General features: G+C 42.1%; 1 protein-coding gene across 3 annotated transcripts in view; it reads right to left on the bottom strand.

The window, feature by feature from the left end:
• Positions 1-22,679, bottom strand: part of LOC138846748 (vomeronasal type-1 receptor 4-like) — a 72,188-nt gene that overhangs the window by 14,223 nt on the left and 35,286 nt on the right. The window contains exons 1-2 of one of the 3 annotated variants that reach the window (XM_070063388.1): positions 3,703-5,593; positions 2,050-2,170 (exon numbers count right to left, since the gene is read on the bottom strand). The exons of 1 other annotated variant lie outside the window; for it this stretch is intronic. In XM_070063388.1, the coding sequence (XP_069919489.1) occupies positions 2,050-2,084 (35 nt within the window). In that variant the 5' untranslated portion in view covers positions 2,085-2,170; positions 3,703-5,593. Of the gene's footprint in view, positions 1-2,049; positions 2,171-3,702; positions 5,594-22,679 lie in introns of those variants that run through there. One more of the 3 variants, XM_070063387.1, reaches the window with a different exon arrangement.

Below are 22,679 nucleotides of genomic sequence, written 5' to 3'. Positions count from 1 at the left end.
CATGACTAACATGCTGGCAGTTCTCTTTGATCGTGCCTCTCATTTTCATCATTCCTCAAGGCTGCAACTGTGCATAGTCCTGAGAAGTTCAATGTAATCAGAAACGAGAGACAAAACCCTCAGGTTGGCTAGAATCACAACCTGGCCCTGTGCTTGGGTTCCTTCTCTCACTCCCTACACCTTAATGCCCTTGTATCATCTGTCCTTTTCATCTCTTCTTTTTCATGTGTTACAACATGCCTTCCTTTCATTATGCCTGCCTCATCTATCATTGGATGCATAAACTAATTCCTCATAAGAGCTTTAAGCGATATTAACATTTTGCACATCTTTGAAAACTGTGAATGATATTATATTTACTTATTTCTGGCTACCACTGAAACTCCAGGAATTCAAAATGAGCATCTTTTGCCCATGAGCTTCTTATAAGCAGAGAAAAAGTTCCAGCCTTCTGTTGCAATCTGTTCTGCTCTGCTTTGTCCAAAAGAACCTTTCTGAGCTGCATGCTCTTCAGTCACAGTGGAATCTGCTGTGCACAGTCTCTTTTAGAAAGACCCTGTCTGCAAGGATGGCACCAGAGTGACACCCTGAGATGCTTTGCTTATTTCCCCTCTGGGTTTTTCCAGTTGGCTGAAGCAGAATTGTCCTTTGAGGCAGAAAGACAATATTCATCCCACTCACATTTTTCTCCAATTGCTATACTAGCTAGATTTGTTAAATCATTTTGGAATGTATCTAAGGGCACCACACTTACAACACATGCTTTTCCCATCATCAGTAGCATCTTGTTGGGTCTGAAATGCCAAAAGATTCTTCCAATGAACTTGAGGAGGAAACTGTGTCAGAAATATATTCCCAAAGTCTTGTTTTAGACCCCAGAAGGATCAGAGTGAAGGGAGGAGACCTATCTTCAGGAGTTCATTTCATGTATTTCTTCTATTATGTAAACCTGGGAATAAACTTTGTTATCACAATGTCTCAATAAAGATTCCAGGAAGAGATAATCAGAGATGTGAGATTCAGCAAGACTCATAAGGCAGCAAGGACATGTGAGGACAACGACTAAGATGAAAATACCCAGGTCTGCTCTGTAAAGTAGAGGGAGGAATCGTCCCTTGTTTCATGCCTGGCTGTTTGCTAAATTAAAAGTAAGTCAGTGATCAAGCTCTGTCCATTATGCTTCTGCTTCTGACCACAAACTTACTTAGCCAGTAAACACTTAAAGATAGGGAAGGACGAGTTTTTCCATAGACACATTCAGCATTGCACATTTTCATGCTCTGACTCATTTATAGAAATCACTGATTTTTCTGCTGCTGCATAGCATAGACTAGAGACATGGGGTCTTTGTTGATCACCAGAAAGGAACTATGATGGGAAACTTGAAGCCATGAGGGTAGTGATGTTCATCAGCCACCAACTGGCTTTATCAAAGAGGGACGTATAGAAGGAAAGAAGGAAAATAGCACATAAAAAGAGAAAAAGGTGCTCACTAGGATAAGGATGTTGTGAGTGACCGTAGTCTCAGGGGAGCACCCTCTGGTCACTCTGTGAACATACAAAACTAGTTAGCACCACAAACCATCCATAAAATACTCCAGCCCAAAAGTTGCCATTGTCTGAGAAATCCGTTCCAGAGAAAGACCAAACAATTGTCTAAAATTAGGTTATGGAGAATCTAGTCCACTTGCTTTGTCATCCATCCAGTGCAGGAAAGGAGACCATAACAAAGGAGGAGCAGCATGTTTGCTAGGATCCTGACTCCTGTGTGAGAGGCAAAGATGATTCCCATTGTCAGAGCCCTGGGAAGCATCAGTCACAAGGACAGTAGTTTCACACAGAGCAGGTCAATCCTGCAAAGAAAAGCCAATAGTGGATTTCATCAAGGAAATTTAGGTTCTGCATCTGCAACTAACAATTATTCCCACTCAGAAAAGCTGTATACAAATATATATTCTTTGCATTTTCTGAAGATGAATACTGTGTATATATTGTCCTGTGTGTGTTTGTATGTGTTTGGGTTTTTCTAATAGTTTCATTCATATTTACCTTATTTCTGTATACTGTATCATTTTCTTGCCCATTTGTGTTACAATATTCTTCTACATAGAGCTTTCATCAAATCCATCATTGTTGAGTATCCAGTTATTCCCTAAGCGGTCTTGTATTTCTATGAAAAAGTAGAAATTCAAATCACAGTATTGGTGACTTGACTTATCAGAGCATAGTGGCAGAATAATTCATTATGACAACATTGAATCATCCGATCTAAGTTCAGTTCTATATTAGATTGGTGACACCAAAGGTTTGTTTTGCTCTTGTTTCATTTGGGCTCAAATGCACCATCACCACCACTACAGAAAATACTTGAAACCTCAGAATCTACCCAAAATAATAGTTTTAGAAAATTAAAATAATAAATAATAAAGAGAGAAAATATTAAATGATTTTATTTGCACAGTATTAATGACACTGAAATAAAATAGTGTGTCCAAATAGCTCAAGATGAGTTAGCATGAAAATATATTAAAAACACTTTACAATATTCTGAACCCTGAAAAACCTGAAGAATGTTAAAGAGAACCATAATACCAGAACAATGAATGTTCCAAACTAGTTCTGTTCCAGTATAGTGACAACATAATATTGAAAGTATTAATAAAAGCTCTAAATAGACAGTGACATAGCATCCTGTGATAGGGCCATTGTGGATGAGTTCCGGGGTTATACAACACACTTAAAACATCATTGCATTCTAATTCTCTTTCACAATATTCCTGAGTTTCTAGAATTAAACTATGAGAAGCATAAATACGCTAATAAATATGAACTAGCAAGTTATACTAAAACTCTTTAAAGAACACTTTAAAATAAGTGTAAACAGAAAATCTGTACTTTGCCCTTTATTGCATTATTCTATTAAGTCTATATGCTAAAAATTAGGGTTATGTAAAACACATTAACACCCCCTAATGTAAGTTCATATTGCAATCTTAAAAAATGTGAGAATATCATGTAACCAAGATAGAGATGTACACAGTGCCCAATTAGTTCAACACCCCCATGAGATTTCTTGTCAGATGATAGCTGTTCTAAAAGTGATTTGGGGAAGAGTGGCATTTGGCGCTAAGGGACTTCCAATGGAAATGTTAAAAAATTATATTTTATTCTTATTCATATGGGTAAGGTCAAAGCTCTTGACATCACCATAACTTGTGTTCATGCCAAACCAAGCACGCTTTGCAGTCACCCATGCATGGAGTAATATGATGAACTCAAATTATTGATTCATACATGTATATGTCAGATTTCAGTGAAATGTGTCAGAGTTCCTGTTTCTCACCAGTTAGCTGAACAACACAAGCTCTGTCAACTTGGAGTTCCTCCCCCACTTTTTGAAAAATGGCAGGATTTGGCTTCCAACCAAAAATTTTCTCCCAACCAATTCATTAGCATATACCAGTATATATCTCTCCCTTTTAGCTGCTATAGAAATTAAGCATTTTCTTCTTCCATAGCAAAACACATACACAGGCACACTCAATCCTTCACTGCATCAACTGATTAAGGAATACAGGAAGACATTGACATCTGTGGATGAGAAAACTGAACTAAGGGGTGAATAAATATATTTGGCAGTGGATTACAGCACATTCTTGGAAACCAGAAGAAGCTATTGCAAGTCATGTTAGAATCATGTACCTGTTAAAGTCATTGGATGATTTTGCATCTGATATCTGTATTTCTGAAATCATTTCTCTCTTTAAAACTGATTTCCTTTCTTCAATACAGACAATTACTTCTAAGGATCAGAGCTGTCTTGAAACACTCGCTGTCTCCTTTAACCACCTTGTGGCTGCCCATGAGGTGAGAAATTAGAAAATTTCATATGATTCTTTATCACACACATGAGATAACAAGGTTATGACATCTGAAATATTTGCAATAAACTCTGAAATTGTAACTAAAGAACTACCTTTCAAAGTAACTCAAACATCAGATCTACTCATTGCCATGTTCCATATCAAACTAATGTCATGGATGGTCATGCTACTGAAACAGGAGGATTCAGGGTTGGACATGGGGTTTCTTACCATCAGCTCCTCTTGAGGAGTTTGGATCAGACCTTAACAAGCATCCCTCTTCTTTGAGTGGACTCTCATGTCTACGCTCCAGCACCAGTGCCACCTCTGTCAAGGCTCAGAATGTTTCCAGGGATTCCCTTTACAGCCCCAATACAGAGCCATTTTCTTCAGAGCCTCTCTCCAGGATGGAGATGTAGTCTCCTAAAGTGTAGCTTTTTCAAGGAGGTTGGAGCAATGATGACAGTCAGAAGATGGGAGTGAGGCAGGGGGAAGACAGCAAAACCCAGAAGATGTCATTTAAAATTCTCTCACCTTGCTTCCCTCTAGAGCATGATTAGGCTACCACCTGTTTCAATAATGAGAGTGACTGCTTGGGGAATTGAGGGTAGCTCTAAGAAACATTTGTCTCTTCTACCAATTGCCAAAAACAATTACCAGTGATTACTGGCTGTCTCTCAAGGATCAGAAAGAAAGAGTAGTGATGGAAACTTTGCTGTGTTCCACTGAAACTGAAAATCACTTCTTTTTGGGAGGACGGCCACTATTGCTTTCCCTCAGCCCAAACACCCTTCTGAGTGTTCTGACTCTTGGTTGATCAAATCTCTGAACAGATAATCAAAAGTTGGGACTGACTCTATGACGCAGGCGTTTACATCCATGGTTTAAGTGCTGGCATCCCATATGGGAGTTGGTTTGACTCCCGGCTGCTTCACTTCTGATCCGGCTGTCTGCTGTGGCCTGGGAAAGCAGTAGAAGATGGCCCAAGTCCTTGGGCCCCTGCACGCACATGGGAGACCCGGATGAAGCTCCTGGCTCCTGGTTTCAGATTGGCGCAGCTCTGGCCATTGCAGCCAATTTGGGTGTGAACCAGTGGAAGGAACCTCCGTCCCCCCACCTCTCCTCTCTCCTTGTACTCTTTCAAAGAAATAAATCTTAAAAACAAAAAGGTTACTAGCATGTTACAGCTCCTCAACACCTTTCAGTCTCTTTTTACAAATGGCATTGCTCCTCTTTCTTTTTTTTTCACATAAAGATTTACACAGTGAGAAGGAGAGAGACAGAGGGAAAGGTCTTCCTTCTCTTGGTTCACCCCCCCAAATGGCTGCTACAGCCTGAGCTACGCTGATCTGAAGCCAAGAGCCAGGTGCTTCCCCTGGTCTCCCATGTGGGTGCAGGCACCTAAGCACTTGCACCATCCTCCACTGCCTTCCTGGGCCACAGCAGGAGCTGGACTGGAAGAGGAGCAACCAGGACTAGAACCTGGTGCTCATATGGGATGCTGGCACCACAGGCGGAGGATTAACCAGTGAGCCATGGCCCCAGCCCCAGTGCTACTCTTCTTAAAATAACTATGCTAGCTTGTTTATCCTGTATCATTTTCTTGTCTATTTGTGTTACAGTAGTGTTTTGTTTAAATGTTCCTTTTACAACTAACCAATTATTCAGGTATTTGTATGAAAATGCAGAAATCAAGTTACCTTATAGGTGAGCAATTTTATAGGAGAAGAATGACAGAATAATTATTTATCACAACATTTAATTATGTATTCTAAGTGCAGTGGCATGTTAGAATGGTGAAGCCAAAGATTCACTCATTTTTCATTGGCCCCAATTAACAATGATACTATTACAGCAAATGTTTGAAAGCAAATATTGAAAGTATGAATAACTCATGCCAACTAAAATAGAAAATAATGAAGAAAATAATTAACTGATTTCTTTTGTATAGAATCCAAGCATATTCATTTTATATGTAGTGATTTTATATGTAGTGGATGAATTAAAAATTTAGTATAATAAGTAACACTAAATTTATTTTTAATTAATAATTTAATTTGTTTGTAAAAGAATACAAATTTCATAAGTACAATTTTAGGAATATAGTTGTTGTTCACACCATACGCACCCTCCCACCCATACTCCCACCCGTCCTCCCCTTTTCTCTCCCCTTCCCAGTCCCACTCTCTATTAGGATTCATTTTTAACTAACTTTGTTTTATTTTATTTTATTTTTTTATTTATTTATTTTTTGACAGGCAGAGTGGACAGTGAGAGAGACAGAGAGAAAGGTCTTCCTTTGCCGTTGATTCACCCTCCAATGGCTGCCACGGCCGGCGCGCTGCAGCCGGTGCACCGTGCTGATCCGGTGGCAGGAGCCAGGAGCCAGGTGCTTTTGCTGGTCTACCATGGGGTGCAGGGCCCAAGCACCTGGCCATCCTCCCCTGCACTCCCTGGCCACAGCAGAGAGCTGGCCAGGAAGAGGGGCAACCGGGACAGAATCCGGCGCCCCAACCGAGACTAGAACCTGGTGTGCTGGCGCCGCAAGGTGGAGGATTAGTCTAGTGAGCCACGGCGCCGGCCCCTTTTTAACTAACTTTGAACCCAGAAGACCAACTCTATACTAAGTAAAGATTTCAACAATGTGCACATATCTGCATACACACACAAAAAACCTGAGAACTACTTTTACAGTTACCTTGCATAAATACAACTCATTGAGGACAGATGTCCTGCATGGGCAGTTCATACACAGTAATACACAGTTCATACACAGTGACTGCTGTTGTTAATTTTACAATTAACACTCTTACATGATGTCAGTACCACCCAGGGCTCCTGACATGAACTGCTAGGCTATAAAAGGCTTTCAAATGCACAAAATCCATCAGTATTTAGAAAAAGCCATAGCAAGTGGAAGTTCTCTTCTCCCTTTAGAGAAAAGTACATTCTTCTTTGATGGCCACTTCTTTCTGCTGGGGTCTCACTCACAGAGATCCTTCATGTAGAACATATTTTTTACCACAGTGTCTTGGCTTTCCATGTCAGAAAAGCTCTCACTGGCTTTTCAGCCAGACCAGGAAAGGTTTGGGCTGATTCTCAGGACAGAATAAGTAACACTAAATTTAATAAGTATGAAAAACCAGTTGTGCCCATATAGCTCAGGATCAACTAGCATGAAAATATATTTCAAGGGCCAGTGTAGTCTTAGGCTGCTGCCTGTGATGCCTGCATACCATATGTGCACCAGTGAAATCCCAGCTGTTCCACTTCCAGCCTGGCTCTCTGCTAATTTGCCTGGGAAAGCAGCAGAAGATGGCCCAAATCTTTGGGCTCCTGTGCCAATGTACAGGCTTCAGCCCTGTGGAGCATATCATATTTGTCCTTCTCGGACTGGCTTATTTCACTCAGCATGATGTTTTCCAGATTCCTTCATTTGGTTGCAAATGACTGGATTTCATTGTTTTTGACTGCTGTATAGCATTCTTTAGAGTACATGTCCCATAATTTCTTTATCCAGTCTACCGTTGATGGGTAATTAGGTTGGTTCCAGGTCTTAGCTATTGGGAATTGAGCTGCAATAAACATTAATGTGCAGACAGCTCTTTTGTTTGCCAATTTAATTTCTTTTGGGTAAATTCCAAGGAGTGGGATGGCTGGGTTGAATGGTAGGGTTATATTCAGGTTTCTGAGGAATCTCCAGACTGACTTCCATAGTGGCTTAACCCACAAACAGTGGGATAGTGTCCCTTTTTCCCCACATCCTCTCCAGCATCTGTTGTTGGTAGATTTCTGTATGTGAGCCATTCTAACCGGGGTGAGGTGAAACCTCATGGTGGTTTTGAGTTGCATTTCCCTGATGGCTCATGATCCTGAACATTTTTTCATGTGTCTGTTAGATGTTTGGATTTCCTCTTTTGAAAAATGTCTTTTGAGGTCCTTGGCCCATCATTAACTGGGTTGTTTGTTCTGTTTTTGTGGAGTTTCTTGATCTCTTTGTAGATTCTGGTTATTAACCCTTTATCTGTTGCATAGTTTGCAAACATTTTTTTCCATTCTGTCAGTTGCCTCTTCACTTTCCTGACTGTTTCTTTTGCAGTACAGAAACTTCTCCAATTGATGCAATCCCAAATGTTAATTTTGGCTTTGACTGCCTGTGCTTCCGGGGTCTTTTCCAAGAAGTCTTTGCCTGTGCCTATATCTTGCAGGGTTTCTCCAATGTTCTCTAATAATTTGATGGTGTTGGGTCATAGATTTAGGTCTTTAATCCATGTTGAGTGGATTTTTGTGTAAGGTGAAAGGTAGGGGTCTTGCTTCATGCTTCTGCATGTGGAAATCCAATTTTCCCAGCACCATTTCTTGAATAGACTGTCCTTACTCCAGGGATTGGTTTTGGATCCTTGATCAAATATAAGTTGTCTGTAGATGTTTGGATTGATTTCTGGTGTTTCTATTCTATTCCATTGGTCTATCCATCTGTTTCTGTACCAGTACCATACTGTTTTGATTACAACTGCCGTGTAGTATGCCCTGAAATCTGGTATTGTGATGCCTCCAGCTTTGTTTTTGTTGTACAAGATTGCTTTAGCTATTCAAGGTCTCCTGTGTCTCCATATTAATTTCAGCATCATTTTTTTCCAGATCTGAGAGGAAGGTCCTCAGTATTTTGATTGGTCTTGCATTGAATCTATAAATTGCTTATGGAAAATGGACATTTTGATGATGTTGATTCTTCCAATCCATAAGCATAGAAGATTTTTCCATTTTTTGATATCCTCTTCTATTTCTTTCCCTAAGGTTTTCTAATTCTCATCGTGGAGATCTTTAACATCCTTGGTTAAGTTTATTCCAAGGTATTTGATTGTTTTTGTGGCTATTGTGAATGGCATTGATTTTATAAGTTCTTTCTCGCTGGCGCCGTGGCTCAATAGGCTAATCCTCCGCCTTGTGGCACCGGCACACGGGGTTCTAGTCCTGGTTAGGGCACCAGATTCTGTCCCATTTGCCTCTTCCAGTCCAGCTGTCTGCTGTGGCCCAGGAGTGCAGTGGAGGATGGCCCAAGTGGTTGGGCCCAGCACCCACATGGGAGACCAGGAGAAGCACCTTGCTCCTGGCTTTGGAGCTGCGCAGTGCACCGGCTGCAGCATGCAGGATGCAGCGGCCATTGGAGGATGAACCAACGGCAAAGGAAGACCTTTCTCTCTGTCTCTCTCTCTCTCTGACTGTCCACTCTGCCTGTCAAAAAAATAAAATAAAAGAAGAAGAAGTTCTTTCTCAGCTGTGGCATTGCCTGTGTATACAAAGGCTGTTTGTTATTGTGCATTGATTTTATATCCTGCTACTTTGCCAAACTCTTCTATGAGTTCCAATGGTCTCTTAGTAGTTTTTTGGGTCCCCTAAATAAAGAATCATACCATCTTCAAAGTGGAATAGTTTGAGTTCTTCCTTCCCAATTTGTATCCCTTTAATTTCTTTTTCTTGCCTAATAGCTCTGGCTAAAACTTCCAGAACTATATTTATAGCAGTGGTGAGAGTGGGCTTCCCTCTCTGGCACTGGATCTCAGTGGAAATGCTTCCAACTTTTTCCCATTCAATAGGATATTGGCCATGGGTTTTTCATAAATTGCTTTGATTGTATTGAATGTAATGATCCTTCTATACCCAGTTTTCTTAGGGTTTTCATCATGGAAGGGTGTTGTATTTTATCAAATGCTTTCTCAGCATCTATTGAGATAATCATATGGTTTTTCTTCTGCAGTCTGTTAATGTGGTGTATCACATTGATTGATCTGCGAACATTGTACCATCCCTGCATACCAGGGATAAATCCCACTTGGTCTCGGTGGATGATCTTTCTGATGTGTTGTTGCATTCTATTGGCCAGTATTTTATTGAGGATTTTTACATCTATGTTCATCAGGGATATTGGTCTTAATTTTCTTTCAATGCTGCATCTTTCTCCAGCTTAGGAATTAAGGTGATGCTGGCTTCATAGAAAGAATTTGGGAGGATTCCCTCTTCTTTGATTGTTCTGAATAGTTTGAGAAGGACTGGAGTTATCTCTTTAATTGTCTGGTAGAATTCAGCAGTGAATCCATCTGGTCCTGGGCTTTTCTTTGTTGGGAGGGCCTTTATTACTGTTGCAATTTCTGACTCAGTTATGGGTCTGTTTAGGTTTTCTGTGTCTTCCTGATTGAATTTAGGTAGGTTGCACGTGTCCTGGAATCTATCCATTTCTAACAGATTTCCCTGTTTGCTGGCATAGAAGTCCTTGTAGTAATTTCTAATAATTCTTTTTATTTCTGTGGTGTCTGTTGTTATGTCCCCTTTTTCATCTCTGATTTTATTGATTTGAGTCTTTTCTCTTTTTTTAGTTAGTTGGGCCAATGGGGTGTCAATTTTGTTTATTTTTTCAAAAAACCAGCTCCTTGTTTGGCTGATTTTTTGAATTTTTTTTATTCAATCCTATTGATTTCTTCTCTGATTTTAATTATTTCTCTTCTACTATTAGATTTGGGTCTGGTTTGCTGCAGTTTTTCTAGATCCTTGAGATGCATTGAAAGCTCATCTATTTGGTGCCTTTCCAATTTCTTGATGTAGGCACCTATTGCTATAAACTTTTCTCTTAACACTGCTTTTGCTGTATCCCATAAGTTTTGATATGTTGTTCTATTGTCCTCATTTACTTCCAGAAAGTTTTTGATTTCTCTTTTGATTTCTTGAATGAACCTGTGTTCATTCAGGAGCATGTTGTTCAATCTCCTTGTGTTTGCCTATGTTCTAGGGATTCCTGAGTTGCTAATTTCCAACTTCATTCCACTGTGGTCTGAGAAGCTGCATGGTATGATTCTAATTCTTTTGAATATGCTGAGACTTACTTTATGGCCTAGTATGTAGTCAATCCTAGAGAAGGTTCCATGTACTGCTGAGAAGAATGTACATGCTTTATGTGTAGGATGAAAAGTTCTGTAGATCTATGTTAGATCCAGTTGGGCAATAGTGCCATTTAAATCTACTGTATCCTTGTTGATCTTCTGTCCAGTTGATCTGTCTATTTCTGAGAGTGGAGTATTGAAGTCCCCCAGTACTATTGTATTGGAATCTAGTCTCCCTTTAAGTCCCTTAACATATCTTTTAAATAAACCAGTGCCCTGTAATTAGGTGCATATACATTGATAATCATTATATCTTCCTGTTGAATTGATCCCTTAATTATTATATAGTGCCATTCTTTGTCTCTCTTAACAGTTTTTGTGTTAAAGTTTATGTTGCCTGATATTAAGATGGCTACACCTGCTCTTTTTTCATTTCTCTTGGCATGGTATATCTTTTTCCAGCCTTTCACTTTCAGTCTGAATGCATCTTTTTGGAAAGATGTGTTTCTTGTAAGCAGCAAATACATGGGTTTTGTTCCTTAACCCAATCAGTCAATCTGTGTTTTTTAACTGGAGAGTTGAGGCCATTAATATTCAATGTGGCTATTGATAAGTGGTAACTTTGCTCTGCCATTGCCAAAGATATTTTCTAATATATGTTTTGAACTTCCTGTGATCTTTTGCTGTGAGGTTTCCTTCCTTTACCTTCTTTCATACTGATGACCATGTTTCTGTGTTTCTGTGTGGTAACACATCCTTAAGCATCTTTTGCAGGGCTGGACGAGTGGCAATAAATTCTTTCAATTTCTGTTTGCTATGAAAGGTCTTTATTTCACCTTGATTCACAAATGAGAGCTTTGCAGGATATAATATTCTGGGCTGGCAGTTTTTCTCTCTTAGTACCTGGGCTATGTCTCACCATTCCTTCCTGGCCTGTAGGGTTTCTGATGAGAAGTCTGCTGTAGTCATCGCCAAAGTTCATGAGGCTAATCCTCCACCTTGTGGCGCCTGCACACTGGGTTCTAGTCCCAGTCGGGGCACCGGATTCTGTGCCAGTTGCCCCTCTTCCAGGCCATCTCTCTGCTGTGGCCAGGGAGTGCAGTGGAGGATGGCCCAAGTACTTGGGCCCTGCACCCACATGGGAGACCAGGGTAAGTACCTGGCTCCTGCCATCAGATCAGTGCGGTGCACCGGCTGCAGCACGCTGGCCGTGGCAGCCATTGGAGGGTGAAAAATGGCAAATGAAGACCTTTCTCTCTTTCTCTCTCTCACTGTCCACTCTGCCTATCAAAAAAAAAAAAAAGAAGAAGTCTGCTGTGAATCTAATTGGAGAGCCTCTGAGAGTAATCTCACATTTCTCTCTTGCACATTTTAGAATCTCTTCTTTATGTTTCACTGTGGTGAGTTTGATTACAATGTGTCTTGGTGAGCATCTCTATTGGTCATGTTTACTAGGGGTTCTATGAACTTCCTGTACTAGGATGTCTCTGTCCTTCTCCAAACTTGGGAAATTTTCTGCTATTATCTCACTAAAAAGGCATTCTAATCCTTTCTCCCACTCCTTCTCCCACATGCCTTCAAGAACTCCTAGAACCCAAACGTTGGGTTTTTAAATAGTATCCTTTATATTCCCAGCAATATTTTTTAGATTTCTAATTTCCTCTTCTTTTCTTTGATTTAACTGTATCCTTCCTGTCCTCTGTCTTCTAAGTGTGATATTCTCTCTTCTGCTTCATTGACTCTGTTTTTAAGGCTCTCTAATGTGTTTGTCATTTCATCTATTGAGTTCTTCATTTCATTTTTATTTCTCTTCACTTTCACACTTTCCTGTTCTACTAGTTTCTGCATTTCATTTTGATTCCTCCTTAAGATTTCATTTTCATGAGAGAGATTTTTCTATCCTGTCCAGTAAGGATTTCTGTTTGAAAAATTTGTTTTGAAAACTTTTAAATGTTCTTATCATAAATTTTTTGATATCCATATCTTTCGTTTCTTCTATCTCATCATCTTCATAATCTTGGCTTGGGGTGTCTTGTTCATTTGGGGCATCATAATGTCTTCCTTGTTCTTGTTTTCTTGGTTTCTGTGTTTGTTGCTTGGTATTGTAGAGATATTCTTTGGATTCTTCTTCCCTCGCTGTGGTGTTTTTTTTCTTGTTATACTATGACTGTATTAAGTGGACTGTCTGCTTTTGGAGGAGCCTTAGAGGCTTGAGATCGGTGTGGCCAGAGAGCTCTGTTTGGTTCTTCAGGGTTAAGGTTATGCCAAAGGTGACACACTCAGGTTAGGCATGGTAAATCTCTCTCTCTCTCTCTCTCTCTCTCTCTCTCTCTCTGATTCAGAAGAGAAATAATACTGCACAGCTGAGTGGAATTGAAGGTAATCAGCTTCTGATCTCTGGCTCCTGTGGGTATATCATTCGTCTGCTCTTTCTCAGGGACCACATAAAGAATCTGTTCTGCCCTCAGTGTGGGGTCAAATTCTCCTGTAGCTCCCACCGGGTTGCCAAGGTTACCAAATTGTAGCATCTCTGGAGAGTACTCATGTGAACTCCATGAGTTCTCTCATCCACCATCTCTTTTTTCACCGCCTCAGTTCATTAGCTCCACCCATTCACTAGGTCCTAACCTCCTGTTATTTCACCCCCTGCCCTGAGTCAGGGTTTTCTGCTTGACTGAGGGCAGGCGTAGCTCTGAGGTCATGTACAGCCCTGAGGTCATGCAGCTTTTACGTATGTCCAAAATGGCGCCTGTTCTTTGTCTTACTCACCTTTGCGAGGTGGGTGGAGAGAGAGAAACTCGTCTGTACAGGTCCTTTTTTTTCCCCCTCTCTCCTGTAGTTAGCCTGGTGAACTTTCCCTGGCAGTGCTTCAAGCCTCATTCCCTCTAGGCTCTATGTGCCATTTCCCTGCCAATGCCTCACCTCCCTTTCCAGCGCAAATGCATAGACTCCAAGGTTGGGTTCCGGTGCTTGGCATCCTTGCTTTCCCCATAGGTTGTCCGTGTCACATCCACTAGATCCGGAAGAGTTTCCTCTGCAATTTTTTCCCTGAAAAAATTTTTCCTGAAACTACAGTAACTTCAGTTTTTTTTTTACAGTAACTACAGTAAATTTTTCCTGAAACTTTCCCTGAAACTACAGTAACTCCACTTTTATTAAACTATCTTTTTCGGGAGTATCAGTGTGCATCCTCACTATTCCACCATCTTGGCTCCACCCCCCTGAGCTCAAAGATACTGGATCTTATACATTATCTTATAATATACATCTCTGTATTATCACCTACCTATAAGAATTAAAAGTCCTTTCAGAGTCTAAAGTAGAACTTGAAACTCATGGAAAAAAAGTTTAAAAAACACACTAAAATAATGGAGTTTGCAAAGCAACATTTAAGAAACAGCTGTGTAACAGCTCTATGCAGTATATAAGCCAAAAAATATACACTCTGGCCCCTCCCCTAAATTATCATCTGTACTCAAAAGTCTTTTAGGAAAAATACTTATCTTGATGCCAAAATATAAACCAATAGCACTCCTGAATTGTATAATAATGCTATCAATGTAATTACTAATAAAAATAAATGAAGTATAATACAAGTTTCTTTCTTACAAACTTATACATTTCAACTTAAAGTCTGTAGAATAAAAATACATTTACTAAAGAAACTTAAAATGCTAATCAATTCCAACATAAAGATATATTCTTATTGATATAAATATAATAATTTAATTCTCACAATATATGTTTCAAAGTTTAGTTATGAAAAAATATTTCACCATGATTAAATTGATCATTTGTTCTTCAAAAAAATTATAAAACTGACAGAAAAACCTAAAATGCATAAGCCATTTAGTTACATGTTAGCATTTTCATAAAAGGGAATTTTCTGTTGGTGACCAAGTCACCATGCTAACAACTGGGACAGCCAAGAAAAAAATCAGGCAGCAAATAGACCTGGAAGGTTTTCCAGTTCCCATCTCTCCGCTGCTAGAAATTGAGGAAGCAGAGATAAACAGAAAGCAGATTTGGTAGGCAGTGGTCAAAAACAAACGTTAATGAACTTCTAATACACCTTAGAGGTTTATCTGAAAATTTATGTTTTAATTGTTAACTTCATGATATATCTGTCAGAAGTTCAGTGATTTAAAACATGAAAAAACAATAATAGCAAAAGGTATTCGTGTCTGCTGCAATACTATCAAACATCTACAAAAATATTTTACTTAAGAAACGGGAATATGCATCAAATAAAAGTTAGAACAAATTCACACCTATCAGTTTAAATTGTATAAGAATAAAAATAAATTTACTGAAGAAACTATAAAAAATTCTTACTAATGCCCCGATGTAAAATGTATATCCTTACTGATAGAAATTTAATAGACTAATTTTTAAAATACATATTTCGGGCTAGCGCCATGGCTCACTTGGCTAATCTTCTGCCTGTGGCACCAGCAACATGGGTGCTATTCCTGGTTGAGGCACCGGATTCTGTCCCGGTTGCTCCTCTTCCAGTCCAGCTCTCTGTTGTGGCTCGGGAGGGCAGTGGAGGATGGCCCAAGTGCTTGGGCCCTGCACCCGCATGGGAGACCAGGAGGAAGCACCTCGCTCCTGGCTTCAGATCTGCATGGCGAGCTATTTGGGGGGGGGGGTGAACCAACGGAAGGAAGACCTTTCTCTCTGTCTCTCTCTCTCTCTCACTAACTCTGCCTGTCAAGGGAAGGAAGGAAAGAAGGAAGGCAGAGAGAGAGGGGGGAAAGAGGAAAGAAAGGAGGAAAGGAAGAAAATACATATTTCAACATTTAGATATGAAAACACTTTATATATTAAATATATCATTTGTTCCTCCAAACAAATGACAAAGATCAGGATCTGGGATGGGGCGGCCGCGGGTGTCTGTGGCTGCTGACTGTGGGTGCAGGAGTCCCCGTGAGCTCCCTGCCGGGTAGCGGGGTGCCAGCGAACACCCAAACCAAGGTGCACCCAGGAGCGCTGGGAGTCTCAGCTGAAACATCCTGCAGCAGCCTTGGCACTGGCAGCTGGGGCTGAAGCAGCCCCGAGGCAGAGCCTGCGGAGACAGGGTGCTGCCAGAGGCCCTCAGCAGGGACTCAGCGCCTGGCACCAGAGACGCAGGGCTTCTCGCGCCTGCTGGAAGTGAGTCTGAGAGCACGGGACCGGCCCTGCAGTCCACATCTGCTCTCTAGGGCTGCCTGGGAGCTGAGGACCAGGACCCTGACCAGCCATGTCCAGGGGAACCCACAAAGCCGTGCAGTCTGGGGGGCAGGAATCTCCAAGTTTCCAGATGCACACACGGGGACGTGGGTGCCCACGGTGATCCCAACTGGCCCGGGCCCCATGCTGCACTCTCCCCCAAGTCCCCACCACCCCAAGGCCTTAGTGTTTTCCTGAAGGCCACGCAGGTGAAGGCCGACACTGGGGACACTGGGATGCACCTGGAACAGCGGGTGCCGTGTGTGTGAGGATGGACAATTGTACGTGGCCGGGAGGACATCTGGAATGTTCCACAGCAGCAGGACTCGGCGAGGTACTGAAACACCCAACAGACAGAACCGACATGTCATTGTTGTTGTCACTGTGGCCTTGGCCATCAGGTCATCTGGAATGTTCCACGGCTTCAGGTCTTGGCGAGGTCCTGAAACTCCTTGTAGAACCGACATATCCTTGTCACTGTCACTGTGGCTGTGGCCATCAGGACATCTGGAATGTTCCATGGCTTCAGGGCTCTGTGAGGTCCTCAAACACCTGACAGTCAGAACCAACATGTCATTGTCGTTTTCACTGTGGCCACGGCCCTCAGTGACATCTGGATTGTTCCACGGCTTCAGGGCTCGGCGAGGTCCTGAAACACCCAACAGTGAGAACTGACATGTCATTGTCGTTGTCACTGTCACCGTGGCCATCAGGACATCTGAAATGTTCCACTGCTTCAGGGCTCGGCAAGGTCCTGAAACTCCTGGCAGAACTAACATGTCCTTGTCATTGTCACTGTGGCCATGGCCGTCAGGACATCTGGAATGTTCCACGGCTTCAGGGCTCGGCGAGGTCCTGATACCCCGACAGTCAGAATTGACATGTCATTGTCGTTGTCACTGTGGCCGTGGTCGTGAGGACATCTGGAATGTTCCACGGCTTCAGGGCTCGGAGAGGTCCTGAAACACCTGACAGAACCGACATGTCATTGTCGTTGTCATTGTGGCCGCCGTGAGCATCACTGAGCCTTTGCCCCCTGGGCCTCGCCGGAGTTGCAGGGTCGAGAGGTGGAGATTCGTCATGAATTGATGAAGACCCTGAGGCTGAGTGAAACAGACACGGACTTGGCTTCACTTTCCTCCTCGTCCTCACGGGCCCTGGGCAAGCAGGTGCACAGAAACAACGTCTGTGCCAAGGAAATCGTGCTTCCCGTAAGGAGCCCTGGGATTCCCATTTTGGAAAGTACTGAGTACTATTGCCGGGAGGCCTTGGCGCCGGCGTCCCTGTCAGAGGCCGGGCCCGCCTTCTGCTGCTGTGGACCCGGGCAGGCAGCGCCAGGGTTCGGGGTTCGACGCCTGGCTGAGCCTGAGCCCCCGCAGCTGTGGGGAGTGGTGGAGAAGTGAAAGACAGCCAGCGCTCCTGCCTTCGCCTCTCAGATCCGCCCCGCCCAGAGCGCTGCCATCTGGCCCGCTATTCTCCCACCGCTGAGTGCCCAGCGCTCACGCGCCTCACTCGGGCTCTGCCGCTCTGCAGCCCACACCGGGTGTGCTGGGCCTTGCACCACCAGTTTGAATAGGCCGACAGCAGGCAGACCCGGTAAATTCGCGATGCCTGTCACTGGCCACTATTTAATTTATTTAGACTCAGAAAGACAGGAAGACAGGGAAAGACAGACAGATAGCTCTCATCCACTTATTCACTACCTCAGATTCCTCCAGTGATTGTGGTGGAGCTGAGCCAAATTTCAAAGCCAAGAACTAGGTCTAGCTCTCCCACTCCTATAACAGGGATCCAACTTCTTTAGCCATCACCTAATGGTTCCCAGGTGTGCAGGAGCAGAAATCAGGTCTTGAGCACAGGGACTCCGGGCATCCTAACTGGAATCCTAACTACTAGAATCTGAACCCACCTTCCTCCATCCTCTCTTACTTGACTTTCTGCACTGCTCATCTGAATGCTATCCTTGTTCACAGCTTTATTTCTTCTGAAGTCAGTTCTCACTCACCAGACATATGGCTCAATATATGAGGCTGGGAAATGACAACATAGTGGTAGAAACCCTCCAGAACCTCTTCATTTTTTCTGAGAGAACCAAAAATGCTTACAGTGTTGTGTGGCTGTCTGAGAATTCCTCCTCTGTAGCCTGTCAATCCTCCTCTTTGACATGCTGCTGCTTACTCTCTTGGTTCCATGTACATTCCAGGCTTTGCTGGAATAGCCTGTTTCTTCTATTGTGGTCAAATTGTCTCAATATTCATGTGACTGTCTCCCTTATCTCCTTTCAAGTCTAGCCTCAAATATCATCTTTCCAATAAGGCCTCCTCCTATTGGCTTACCTAATATCTCATTACACACTCACCCATGAAGTATTCATCCCCTAAGTGGTTTGTTCTCCATTTTCTCCCATACACAGTTGATAATGGGTGATACATATTAGGTATTCCACTTGAGTTTGTTGAAACCGTCAATGAAAGTTTCCATTTTTGCAAGATTTATCTTATTTCTTTGAAAACCAGAGTGACAGAGAGAGACCTACAGACAAAAGAGATGGTCTATCCTGTCGTATACTTCCCAAATGGCTTCAACTACCAAAGCTTAGGTCAGGCCTAAGCAAGGAGTCTGGGACTCCATACAAGTCTCCCACGTAGGTGGTGGGGACCAAAGTGCTTAGGCCAACTCCAGCTGCATTCCCAAGTGCATAAGCAGGGAGCTGGATTGGAAGCTAAGCAGCTGGGAGTGGAAACAGTGCCTCCATCCCACCCCATGTGATGCCAGTGTTACAGCTGCTGATTTAACCCACTAACCACAATGCTGACCCAACAAAAGTTTCTTGACTTGATCATGAACCATTTATAACACTCTGACAATTCTCTCCTTTTTCGCTTTCTTTGTCTCGTTCTTCAAGGCAGTGACTGTGCATATTTCAGAGAAATAAGCCAGAATCCTGGTTGGGAGACAAAACCCTCAGGTTGGCCAGAAACACAGCCTTGCTTTGTGTTCAACTTCCTTCTGTTGCTCCCTGTACCTCAGTGCCCTCATGTCCTCTGTCATTTTCACCTGGTCTTTACTCATGTATTACAGACATGCTGGGCCAGAATGTGGAGTAGCAGGTAAAGCCGGCACCTGCAGCTGTAGCATCCTATGTGGGCACTGGTTCAGTCCTGGCTGCTTCACTTCTGATCCAGTTCCATGCTAATGGCCTGGGAAAAGTGCCAGAAGATGACCCAAGTGTTTGGTTCCCTGACACCGGTATGGGAGACCAGGAAGAAGCTCCTTGCCTCAGCCTGGTCCAGCCCTGACTTTGGGGTCATTTGGGACGTCAACCAGCAGATGGACGTTCATTCTGTAATGACATTCAAATAAATAAATCTTAAAAAAAAAAGGCAAGCGTGCCTTCCTCTAGTTACTTCTTCCTCCTCTATTTCTTGGTAAATTAACTTGTTCCTTAAAATAGCTTTCGGTGGTGTCAGCATTTTGTAAAAAATATGAGATTTTATTTAGCCAATTTTGTTTCACATGGACATTCTAATATCAAAATTAACATCTTTGCCTGAGATCTTCTAAAAAAGTTTCAACGTTGTGATGCACACAATTTACTCTGATTTATCCAGAGTAATCTGCCATTCAGTTATATCACAATTCTGTTGTCCACGATCTCAGGTATAAAGACCCTGCTCACAAAAATATCTGAAGAATGCAGTCCCAGGGATATTTTCCCTTATTTTTCCCCTGGGTTTTTCCAATTGGCTTACTCATAACTTTCCTTTGAGGAATGAAGGCAGTATTTTTCCACTATACTTTGCCTCCAGAATTCCTGTTCTAGATGGGCTTGTGGAATTGTGTTTGGAATAAATCTGAGGGTTTACGACTTAACATACTTATAGAATCAATGATAGCGACTTCTTCATTCTTAAATCACTTAAAATTCCTCCAATGAACCTGGGAAGGAAAACTGTATCAAAAATACATCCACTGTCTTTTTATAGCCCCCAAAGAGTCAGAGTGAAGGAAGGAATCTTATATCTTTAGGCGTTCACTTTTGGTATTTAATTGAAGAAGTAAAACTGAGAGTAGACTTTACTATCACAATATCTCAAATCAAGATTTCAAAAAAAGTGAATGCTAAAGGGAAGATTAGTAGCATTGGTAAGGAGCTAAGGACACAGGAGGACAAAGACTGAAGAAAAACACGCTTATTTGATGTAGGCAAAGCAGAAAAGAGAAGCCCCTCCTTGTTCCATGCCTGGCTATCTGCTAAATGAAATAATTTTGTGATCACGCTCAGTCTATCTGGTTTTGATCCTATCCACAAATTGTTTTAGCCAAGTAAATGCTATATAAAATATGGCAGGGTGAACTGATACATGGTCAGTATGCAGCATTCTGGATTTTCATGCTATGACCCATTTACAAAACTCATTGATCTTTGTGCCGCAGGTATACCACAGCCTAGAGACATGGTGTCTCTGCTGATGAGCACAAAGGGGCTAACACAGGAGAAAGATGAAACTATAATGGCAATGGTGTTCACCAGCCACCAGCTGGGTTTATCAAAGAGGGACATATGAATCAGTGGCTCCTGACTTCAGCACAGTTCGCCGGCCACAGAGGCCATTGTGGGGTGAACCAATGGAAATGGAAGACCTTTCTCACTGTCCACTCTGCCTGTCAAAAAAAAAGAAAGAAAGAAAAATACGTTCTTTGTATTTTTTTAAAGATTTATGTATTTGAAAGTCAGAGTTGTACATAGTGAGGAGTAAAGGGGGGGGGAGGGAGAGAGAGAAAAGTCTTCCATCTGTTGATTCACTCCCCCAGTTGGCCTCAATGGCTGGAGCTGTGCCGATCTGAAGTCAGAAGCCAAGAGTTGCTTCTGGGTCTCCCACATTGGTGCAGGGGCCAAAGGTCTTAGGCCATCTTCTACTGCTTTACCAGGCCTTAGCAGAGCACCAGATCCTAAGTAGAGCAGCAAGGATAGGAAACAGCACTCAAATAGTATGCCGGCACTGCACTTAATTCAAAAAATTGAATTAAGGTGTGAATAAATGGACTTAAGAATGGATTAAAACATGATCTTGGAAACCAGGTAAAACTATCACAGGTCATGTTAGAATCAAATGCCTGTTAAAGGTGCTGGATGGTTTTGCACAGACATCTCTATTGATGAAATTGTTTGTCTCTTTAAGACTACTTTCCTTTTCTCATTCAAGAGGGGGGAAATTCTTTTACAGACTACACTTCTTGAGAGAGAAACAATCACTGTCTCTTTTAATCAAACCAGGGGCTCAGAATCAGAGTACCATGTTTTTCAAATTCCACAAATGATCACTTTCTTTCCTAGTGCTAGGAAATAACCACATATTTAAGTCCTGCAGGGGCTAAACCACAAAGATACATACTGGTATACAGTAATAAGAAGAACCGATTGGGAGGAAATTTTTGTTGGAAATCAAATGCTGCATTTTAAACAATTGGAATTAAATTACAAGTTGACATAACTGGGGAGAAACAGGAAATCTGACACATTTCACTGAAATCTACATACATGAGTCAATAGTTTGAGTCCATCAAATTACCTCACGTGTGGGTGGCAGTAGACTCAGGTTGGTTTGGAATGAACATAGGTTAGTGGTGATGTAGCTATTTGGCTGTACCCCTCTGAATAAGCTCTAGAATGTATTTTTTTCTTCCAACATGTCCATTGGTGAGCTCAGAGCTCCATTCTCTCCTGTGTCACTTTTAGAGCAGCCCCCGAATATCCCTGTTACCATCCGACAAGATGCCTCCCAGGGCTTATTGCTCAACCAGACACTGTCCACGTCTCAATCTTGGTTAATTTAATCAGAATTCTTCCTATTTCTTTAAGGCTGCAGTAGGAACTCCCATTAGGGGTTCCTTATTTGTTGTGTGGTGATCTAAACACAAAATTTTAACACATAAACTTTATGGAAAGTTTGATAAAGCATAAAAGCACAAGCTTTCTTGTTCACCTTTTAAAAATAAATTCTTTACTTTTAATACAACTTGCTAGTTCATATTCATTCATCGTAATATAGAGCCAAAGCCTGTACATGGGCACAGGAGCCCAAAGACTTGGGCCATCTTCTGCTGCTTTCCCAGGCAAATTAGAGAGCCAGACTGGAAGTGGAACAGCTGGGATTTCACTGGTGCACATACAGGATACAGGCATCGCAGGCAGCAGCCTAAGACAACATTGGCCTTTGAAATATATTTTCATGCTAGTTGATCCTGAGCTGTATGGACACAACTGGTTTTTCATACTTATTAAATTAAGTGTTACTCTGTCCTGAGAATCAGCCCAAACCTTTCCTGGTCTGGCTGAAAAGCCAGTGAGAGCTTTTCTGACATGGAAAGCCAAGACACTATGGTAAAAAATATGTTCTACAGGAAGGATCTCTGTGAGTGAGACCCCAGCAGAAAGAAGTGGCCATCAAAGAAGGATGTACTTATCTCTAAAGGGAGAAGAGAACTTCCACTTTACTTATGGCCTTGTCTAAATACTGAAGGAGTTTGTGCATTCGAAAGCCTTTTATAGCCTAGCAGTTCATGTCAAGAGCCCTGTTGAAATCCATACTTGATGTATACTAAGCTGATCTTCTGTATATTAAGATAATCAAAAATGAATCTTGATGTGAATGGAAGGGGAGAGGGAGTGGGAAAGGGGAGGGTTGTGGGTGGGAGGGACGGTATGGGGGGGAAGCCATTGTAATCC

The sequence above is a fragment of the Oryctolagus cuniculus genome, chromosome 18, assembly GCF_964237555.1.
Source record: "Oryctolagus cuniculus chromosome 18, mOryCun1.1, whole genome shotgun sequence".
Lineage (NCBI taxonomy): Eukaryota > Metazoa > Chordata > Mammalia > Lagomorpha > Leporidae > Oryctolagus > Oryctolagus cuniculus.
The sequence above is the reverse complement of the archived record's forward strand: the minus strand, read 5'-3'. Positions and strand labels throughout refer to the sequence as shown.